Raw genomic sequence first — 9,651 nt, forward strand, 5'->3', positions numbered from 1 at the left:
TAGCTGTAACAAGTGATCAAACCCGAAATGTTAGATTAATGCAATATGCAAGCATGTATGAAAATGGAAGATGACCTGTAAGCATGTATGAAAATGGAAGATGACCTGTAAGCATGTATGAAAATGGAAGATGACCTGTTTCCGTGGCTTGCTCATGTTGAGCGAAGGGGAAGAAGTGCCACACTGATAAATGTACAGAACATAAAATACTTTTAGCGCATTTACTCATTTATGAAAAAAATTCACTATTGTGCTCACCATGTCCGACTGTCCGTCCGTCTATCCGTCCGTGACCACGTTTCCGTCGACGAGAAAATGCGCTCTCTGTCAGTCACTGCAGTGAGTACTGAGATCTATATATTTTTCTTTTTCTAACCAACGTTTCCGTCGAATAGTTTCATAAAATTTGGAGGTATTAGTCAGTTTTCGAACAATAGAATTTCTGGTATATTTCTGGTATTTTGAGCTAGGCAATCTGGTATTCTCGCAGAGAAAAAACCTGGCAACACTGAGCCGGCCCGTCGCCCGTCAGTAGCACTCCAAAAGTCGTGGGTGTTGTGTGTTGTCAGTGGCGCAGTCCGACGTCATCGTCATGAGGTTGATGAAAATTCTTTCTTCGAATCTCAGTGCTAATAAGAGTTAATAGTTTGTATTTGCTGTGCTTACTCGTTCGTTTTAATAAGGTGTGTTATTAAATCTGGATTAAAAGCTTATCTTGTGTCAGAGGAGAAGTCCTACGAATTTTAAAACTTACTCTTTGCCTATCGTCTTCCTTGCTTTCCTTCAAGATGAGTAGGAATACAATTGTGTTCCACATGACGCAGAAACAATGGGTCATATAATAAGAATAACATTTATAAAGTCAACTATAACATCTTTGAAGTGAAGGCATATTAGTTTCCACTCCCAATGTGCCACAGTGCCAGTAATTTAAACGCGTTCCTTGTAACGTGGAAACGGTGCTTGGTAAATATAACTGTCTCTATCACTTGCAAATGCGTCCTTCGTTTCCGTTGCTTTGATAGACAATCACTAGCAGTGAGCTCGATTTACATAGCACAATGAAGGGTCCCCTTGACATGTCAAAGTTTAGAAATATGATTCTGATGATTTAATTTATTCGGTCATATGTTATTGTATTGCAAAACTGCGGATACAAACATCTATAATGAATTATTTGACGTCCGTCAGGATGGAAGCTCGGAGTCGGTCAACACTGGCCATCTTAGTCGCTGTCCTTGCGGCAGTGCTTGGGTTCCTCTATCACAAATACGCTCCTGACCCTGCCGTGGGTGTCAGGGTTTACTTCACCGACAGGTTGGTGATGCGGTGATGAACTTTAACCTTTTGTTTACGGATTCGTTAACCGTCGTCAATGATATTCGTACCTAAAGGCCTGGTAACAGGATTTGCGGTCAGTAGACAAAGAGGTAACACTTTTTTTTTAGGATCGCGGAGCTTGATTTCACCCGTGATGCACTACGACAATATTGTCGAAAATTAAGTTTTATATATAAATAATAATAATGTAACAAAATATAATAATAATAAATAATCTAATTATATCATAATAATAATAGTTAATAATCTATAAGACGATATATTATTGATAATTAAGTCATCCCCTAACATCAGGCATGACAGAGAACCTGTGTTACTGAACTCCTCAACCCTACGAACATTCCCCACCCCCCATGGGGATGACAAGCTCTGTGTCATCGTTGCGGGCTACACTGAGCAAGCTATTTCTTCATGGTCCATACCTCTCGCTCAAGGTAATGGGCATTACAATATTTTAATCAACGTTCATAATGACTATGGTAATTACAATGATATTTTAATCAACGTTTATAATCGTTCATCAATGATAGCTCAAATCAATGGTAATTACGATAATGTTTTAATCAACTTTTATTATCGTTCATCAATGATAGCTCAAGGCACTGGTGATTACGATGATGTTTTAATCAACTTTTATAATCGTTCATCAATGATAGCTTAAGGCAATGGTAATTACGATAATGTTTTAATAAAAGTTTATAATCGTCCATCTATGATAATGAAGGATGAGATGAATAATATAAGGCTTTGTATATATTGTGCGAAGTGTTACGTTTGAATTGATTGCTATTTGGTGTACGAAAGAATTAATCGAATCGCTAAGGAGTTCTAAGACGCTGTAAATATCTTGTTATAAACCAAATTCGCATACTTGGTGGTCTCTTTAAATGCTAAATTTTTATGCCAAATTTATGCGCTGCAAGATTTGCAACCACAGAGCAAAATACAATCGTATAATTTCTGTCATGAAAAAATGAAACATTTTCATGTGAAAAACGGATTTGCGATGAATTCAATCACTGAATTCAAGCCCACCTTGACTGAGCTCGGTGTTTGCAGCTTTGTTGAGGCGGGGGCGGGCGGGGGTGGTGCTGCTGGTTGACTACTACCACCTCACCACCATCAGCAGACCCGCCATGAACAACAATATTGATATAGTCGCTAAAACTCTGGCCGAATTTTTCAGCCATTTAGCTAACGATCGAGATTTCAGGTATGTAGTGTGTTCGCGTGGTCTGTAATTCACTGACATTTTTTCGTTCTGTGTTCTAAAATTTGTTGTATTGATAATATATTCAGATTGTTAAAACGCAATAGAAATCTTCTCAACTTTGTTGCTAGCTATGCAATTTTTATTTATTTGACCACCATGCTACCGACGCATTCAAACTAAGATACGAAATTTTATCCAGTGAACAAATTTTCGTCTCAAAATTCAAAAGTATCAGAACCACATGAATCCATTCAGCAATATGTGGACTCAATTCATTGAGTTATATTTCCAATTCTCATATTTTGTGACTTATAATTTGATATAATATAATGTAACATAATATAATAAAATGTAATAAAATATAACGTAATATATTAAAATTTTAATTTTTACTTCGAAGCTTATCCCGTGTCCACGTGCTGTGTTTCTCGATGGCTGGACGCGTAATGGGCTCTATGCCTCAACACCTTTCAACGCCGCAAAAAATTGGACGAATAACAGGTAATATAAATGGTATTATAATTGGTAATGGAATAATATTAAACAATATAAATGCTATTGAGGTAATAAATGTTCGTAATCGAATCCAGGATAGGATCTATAGCTAATATCGGCGACAGGCCTACGGTCTAATAAACGCTGGAACCGCTATATTATTATTATTATTATTATTATATTATTATAGAATAAACATTAAAAATGTGTAAGATATGAGCTGAAGAAAAACGTAAAGATTATTATGAATTGTCAAGGGATTCAGTCAGTGAACATTTGACGGTGGATGTAATATACGAAACTGACAGTCACTCACAATAATATTTACTATCAGATACTTTAATTGAATAGTCTACCATAAGTAATTGCGAAATGCAATAATGAAGATAACATAAATACTGTATGGAGATATGCTCGTTTAATTAGAAACTGTTCTATTTTTTACTAGAATTGTTAATTAACTGCAGGATGTTAAAGATTAACATCTCACTTGGAAAATGAATGGGTCAATTATGCAAATAATGACCCATTTACTTACAGCGAGCTAGTACAGGGCGGGCCTAAAACTGATAGGCTTTTTTTTCCGCGCCAAATTGGGTCAAGATTACCCACAATGCCAAAATTCAGACCGATATTTGGGCAAATTCTCACTTTTTTAAAGTGAGACCAATTTAATTATTACGAAATGCGAAGATTAATTAATAATAATAAATAAATAAGAAGTAAAATAAAATAAAATCTAAGTATTCCTAGCGAAAAGTTCATCGCTTATCGGCCAAACGATGACTCGTGTTTGTGAAAAAACTGAAGACATTCTGCACTCAGACAAATGACTCAGACTTTGTCCAAATAGCGATGCACTTATTCCTCTGAGTGTGCAGCCATGGACCCCTCCACGCCCTGGCCGGGCTATCATCGTCACCTTGGTCCCGACGAGCTCCTGGACGACGGCGACGCTGACGAGGTCGTCGTCTTGAGGTCTTCCGTCGTCTCGTCGTCGCTGCCGCCCCTGGCACGTGACTTCGTTATCAACGGCGGCCTCCTGCAGGAGGGATGCTACGGCTGGCACTGGCCTCAGTTCCGTGAGTATATAGACGTCCCCTTCAGGCTAAAAAAGTTGAAACAGATGCTTTCATTGAAAAAACGTTGATTACGAGTTGACTTTTTGCGTAATAACGTTGATTAAGATATTTTTTATTGAAACAACGTTGATTACGATTTGATTTTGCTGCAAAAATGTTGATTAAGAGATGATACATGGAACAACGTTTAATCGGCCTTATTACAACGTCAGGTGTCTGGTAGGACGCCTATTCTCCCAACAGACTTTTTCCCGCGGTCAATGAAGATGCCTGTTTCGGCCGAAAAATTTTTTTTTGGCGCATATCAAGCCCTACCATGTACTGTACGCGTATGGGCTGTTTTTTTTTCATTTCGACCTATTCGATTTTTCAAATTTTTTCATTTCTAATCGAATTTCATATACGCAAAATTTTTTCATTTCGACCTAATCGATTTTAGCGCACATGGTGCATCTTTCTGTTAGATTCATTGATTCAAATCATATTTCAGTGTAAGAATTCTTAAGTTACTGTAACGAAGTCATAATATTCTAAGTATTTTCCAGTCACAGTTAAGAATTCAAAATTTTTCATGCTAATTATTATTCGTGTTTTGCAGTGAGCAACATCTGCTCTCACTACCGTGCTCACTGGCTGGTCATTGAAGCGCTACTAAACGACGGATCTTTTCCTGCTTGTTCCGGAGGCGCGGAAGGTGGAATTTCCGAGTGCGAAAATCCCGTTTATTTCATGGACGAATATGTTCGGTTAGTTGATAATTAACTGATCATGTTCAAATGATCACTTTAATTAAATTATCCCTTTTTTTAATGTTACTAAGTAAGGTTATAATGCAGCAGAATTTAAATGTTGTTTTAATTTGATTTCTGAATAGGATCTGAATTTGTTACTGTATTATTACACACTATTCGTACTGTATGTAAATTGTAATTTTCTATTAATTCCATTTTCTATCACTCTTCTTACTCTATGTAAGAATAGTGATGATAGCAAGGAGAGGGATTAAAAGATTCCTTTAAAGATAACATCAAATAACCATCGCAGAATTAAAACAGTTATCAGATTGAACTTGATTATTACTACATGCAAGGAAATAAATACAGTTTTTATTTATTTCAGACCTGGCAAATTCTTCATCAAGACGGCGGCAACACCACCCTACAGCCTACCAATTTCCTGACGTTTTCTATATAATTAATTTTTGGACTTTGGATATGAAGACATCACACCTCCCAGCCTGAACATACAATACATTCTTATTTATATTGTATTGCTCTTTTGCCAGGTCACGGGATATTCAGGCATATTATTTCCATTTAGAGTTACTAGGTCTTTGAATACCAATATTATCAATATAATAGATATATTCAAAATCTAGTTATTGACTGAAGGGTTAACCCTTTGTCTAATGACGGTAATTGCTATTTAATAATGTTCACTTGAGGGCATCCGCGATGTAAGAGATGCCATAATATTCCATTATAACTTGAACAAATTAATATCGGTGCTCAGCTTTGAGAGTTTGCCGACGTATTTATTCAATAATTAATTATTATTGTGTAATTTTGTTCAATGCAGTCATTAGTAAGAAAATATCAATAAAATATGTTCATGTTTTAACACACCCTTTGGGAATTAAGAAAAAAACATATCTACTCAGAGTAGCACAATTAAAATGTATTTACAAAATATTACAGCTACTATTTGCATGGATAGATTCGTAAAACATCTGAAAACATAATTTAAACATAGAGTGATTAAAAGGAAGATTAAAGGCTACTTAAATTTAGCGGCACAAATCATATCCTGGCAGTTGTTATATCATTCAGTTGTAATATATCAGTTGTTATATCGTCCAGTTGTTATTATACGAATATTATAAAACTCGAGGCCTCGGACATCATGTAGGCCGCTGATGGGTTTGTTTGGTATGATAAAAAGGTTTCAGTATTAATTGAAGTTACGAATAACGCTTACTGATGACATCAGGGAATTAGAACTAGAGGACTTCCATCGTATTCAAGTCATCAGGATTAACGATTGTCAACGAAGTCAGTTCGATTTCAAGAGCATTCAGTTCGTATAAATGCCTTTCCAATGACAATCTTACTTTGATGATTCAAATAAAATTCATTAATTGAACGAAAGCTGATGATACGAACTATATTTTACAAGAGCCTTACGTTTCCAACGTTCGAACATTAGATGAAAAGTGCACATCCCGCCAGAAATTTATGGAAATTATCCCAATAAGGACGTTTTATTGCAAGCCGCTCTCCAACATTTATCGTACACAGGCGACTACTTCAAGATTAGGATTATTTTATGATCATGATTATTTTATGGTAACGGGCGCACTACTGTCGATTGTGCTCCGCGATGTATGATCAACAATGTTAGAAAATGCGGTATTCATTCATTCATTTTGAAAACTCATGTCGTTATTTTACTGCATGAATTTTTGATGGCGGAATAGCATAACACAATTGATTATAGCTAAATATTCAAAAACCTAGTGACACTGGATGAACGAAATATTTGTTAGAGTTTTGGTTGGCACGAGCGAGGCTATAAGTGATTTTTCATCTAATTATTTTGAGTCGTCGTTGAAAGTAGATTCATAACCAGTGAGCCGAACATTACATTAACCGTTACAATCATTGTTATATTGGTTAGGATTATTAGTATTAGTTTTATACAACGACGGCGCAAAATTAAAACGGCTCAAGAATATGCCAAGTATTCTGAAAGACGAGAAAAGCTAGAATGTTATATTCGAAATATATCCGACGCTGAGAGCGAAATCGCGGATTGCCAGAGTACGTTTAGTTATTACCACTTCAAGAAATAAGAAATGTTCAAGAAACACATGATGAATCAGCGCCAACACAAATGCATAAGACAACAAATACATTATACAAATCGCTGTATAATAATAGTAATCACGTTGGGAGAACGAACATTCTTGGCGGAACACATGAAATAAAGCGAAATTCTGTACGATTGTTTTGTAAGTTAAATACGTTATAACGATATAGATATTCATCATTCTACCTGCGATTCAATCAATACAATTGAATAGAAAGTTCAACTCCCGGGACAATTACAGAGTTGCTTACAGAAACAGAGGCAAGAAGTTCAAAGTTTAACATGAAATGTGAAAGCCATCAATACAAATCATTCTCACTAAGCAACCAGCTGATGTAGTACGCAATAATGATTTTACGACAGTCGTTTAATTCTTTAGGTCCCGAAAACTTTTGATAGTGTAACTCCAGTTCTTCTTGAGAGTATACATATCACACATCGAGGCTAAAACAGTTCTTGATAAAGCGAAAAAACAGTAGAAATGATGGAGAAACTTGGTAAAGACAATAGAAGCGTTTAAAACGATGGTTTAGATGCATTGATTTTACCCACGGGGGCCACCAAATATACAACTCACTCTCGTTCACAAATTCTTCTTTACTACAGGCACTATTGAGCAACAAAGGAAAATTTATATTTAAAATAGATGACCACTGGAAGTTCGAATTTTGTTTCAAATGTTATTTACGCAGAAAAATAGTGTAATAAACTGTGTAAATGTGAATGTCACACATAGAACTTTATTTAACATATAGCCAGGTTACAGTGACTCCGTTGATTAGTAATCCTGAAATTAGAGTTGAATTAAAGGCTGGAGAAGCTTTCAGAGCATTGATGAAGCAATTTACATCGGTTTATTATTAGATATTGAGTAAAATTGACTTTTGATCGTCTGAGACGCACCAAATATAATTGTGATGATGTTATTCGCGTATAGCTCGTGCATTACAGGCCATTAAGTAAAAGTTGTTAGGCAACTACAAGGAAATACTTAAACATTTGATCGGGCAATACAGACCTGATAAAGCTTACGCCTGTGGGGGAAAATTAAAATCGCGGTAAAAAGACCCAAAACATGCGAGTCAGTAAGACTTTGTACGGCGGTAAATTCACGTTTTTTGGTCTAAGAATTTCAATCGAGTGCCCTTGAAAGGTATCAATTTTACGAACAAAAATTTGTTTATTTTTGAGCTTCTATTATTCGAAATATAACTGGTTTCCCTAGCTTAGAACCAATTTCTCTGAATGCATGAAAATCCTAGTAAGTTTTTTACTAATATTTTTTCCTAATTAGGACATTAACCTAGCGTGATGCCGAGTCTCCAACAAAATAAATTTCAACCATAAAAACGACTTTTTTTATCTTGCCAAATTTCACATCAAATGAGAATTGGTATTTTTGAAGCAAGACGCCCGTGGTGCATAATTAGCATGCCAAACCCTGCCGCTACCGAATACGCAAATTACGAAATTTCAATATGGGAAACGAAATCTTGATTTCTCATTAATATTTTGCAAGGAAATCATTCACCAAGTAAAAGATCCCCCAAAATTTCCCTTCATATTCTCTAAATAAATTTAGAATTCCGAAAAGCAATTTCAGCAAACACGGCAATAACACAAAATAACCGGATAAACATAAATAACAGCAAGATAGCGTTAAAAGTACATGAAAAACTTCTCAATCAACACGTCAAAAATATTTGGGTTAAAAAAAACGTAGACATTTTAAAAAGATCAAAGGCGAACGAGCTTCACGAGACCTGAATTATAGCAATTCATTATAAATGATTAATGATGAAAAATATTATTCAGCGACTAGTTAGGAAAAAACCATGCTCATCGGAACACGTGATAAACCCTATACTTTATTTGAACTTAAAAATGGAGCGTGGCGATCAGGGTATCTTCAATACTTTGTAAAAAAACAATTCTATTAGTTTTAGGACTTCGGTATCTAGTATATACTATTGCTAAAACAATTCTATCAGTTTCAGGGTTCTGATATCTATGACTATTGCTACGCGAAGGAAATACGCACCGTTTTTCTAGTTTTTTTTATAACACCCAATAATTGATCTTATCAATGCATAAATCGCAGGTAGAAGTAGTAGAAATAGAATGTTTACATTCGAATATCCCTGCATGCTTAGGACCTGACAATGCACTCCTATAATGAAAGAAAGAAATATTTTAGAGATTAGAGAAAGCAAGAAATTGAGATGATGAATTTAATCCAAAGACGCGGACAAAAAAGTCCGCTAGAAAAAATTCGACTTCCGAAATTTAAAAATTCAATTCAAATTTCGGAAAAACAGCAGGCCAAAAACCTCTGAAGAGTTATTCTGGTGACGCAGTTATACTTGAGTACACCCAGAAAATTGAATGGATCTATTGTCCGATTAGTGACACACTGTCTTACTCACAGCACAAGCAGAGAGCGGACGTAGCACTGATAACATCCCTCTTTGCCGGGCCAAACAAAGACAGGAAGACAGAGAAGTGCATCGCTATTTGGACAAAGTCTCATTAATTTCTCTGAGCGTACTAGGTTATAGTTTAAGGAGCTTGGTTAAATGTTAGATCTAAAATTGCACTATTTACAGTAGCAGACTTAGCCTCCCGACAGGGCACACTTTGGCGGACACTCAT

The 9,651-nt window shown here is 35.7% G+C and overlaps 1 protein-coding gene across 4 annotated transcripts; it reads left to right on the forward strand.

Annotated features, from left to right (window-relative positions):
* Positions 1-545: 545 nt before the first annotated feature.
* LOC108680492 (phospholipase A1 member A-like) lies at positions 546-5,706 on the forward strand. Of its 4 annotated transcripts, none has more exons than XM_047882956.1 (8): positions 546-597; positions 1,192-1,317; positions 1,636-1,775; positions 2,401-2,554; positions 2,955-3,055; positions 3,931-4,131; positions 4,730-4,825; positions 5,251-5,706. In XM_047882956.1, the coding sequence occupies exons 1-8, from the start codon at positions 593-595 to the stop codon at positions 5,370-5,372; spliced, it is 945 nt and encodes a 314-aa protein (XP_047738912.1). In that variant the 5' UTR covers positions 546-592; the 3' UTR covers positions 5,373-5,706. The 4 variants fall into 4 exon arrangements, with proteins under 4 accessions (XP_047738912.1, XP_018024807.1, XP_018024806.1 ...); XM_018169318.2 differs by having other exon boundaries at positions 4,730-4,877; positions 5,251-5,366; XM_018169317.2 differs by having other exon boundaries at positions 547-683.
* The last annotated feature ends 3,945 nt before the right edge of the window (positions 5,707-9,651 follow it).

The sequence above is a fragment of the Hyalella azteca genome, unplaced genomic scaffold (genome assembly GCF_000764305.2).
Source record: "Hyalella azteca isolate HAZT.00-mixed unplaced genomic scaffold, Hazt_2.0.2 contig11707, whole genome shotgun sequence".
Classification (NCBI taxonomy): domain Eukaryota; kingdom Metazoa; phylum Arthropoda; class Malacostraca; order Amphipoda; family Hyalellidae; genus Hyalella; species Hyalella azteca.

Bases quoted from the DNA above. Each gene is read 5' to 3' on its own strand.
- LOC108680492 (XM_047882956.1), top strand. The intron at 2,555-2,954 runs GTATGTAGTGTG...TTTACTTCGAAG, and splicing joins GCTAACGATCGAGATTTCAG to CTTATCCCGTGTCCACGTGC. The intron at 3,056-3,930 runs GTAATATAAATG...CTGAGTGTGCAG, and splicing joins AAAAATTGGACGAATAACAG to CCATGGACCCCTCCACGCCC.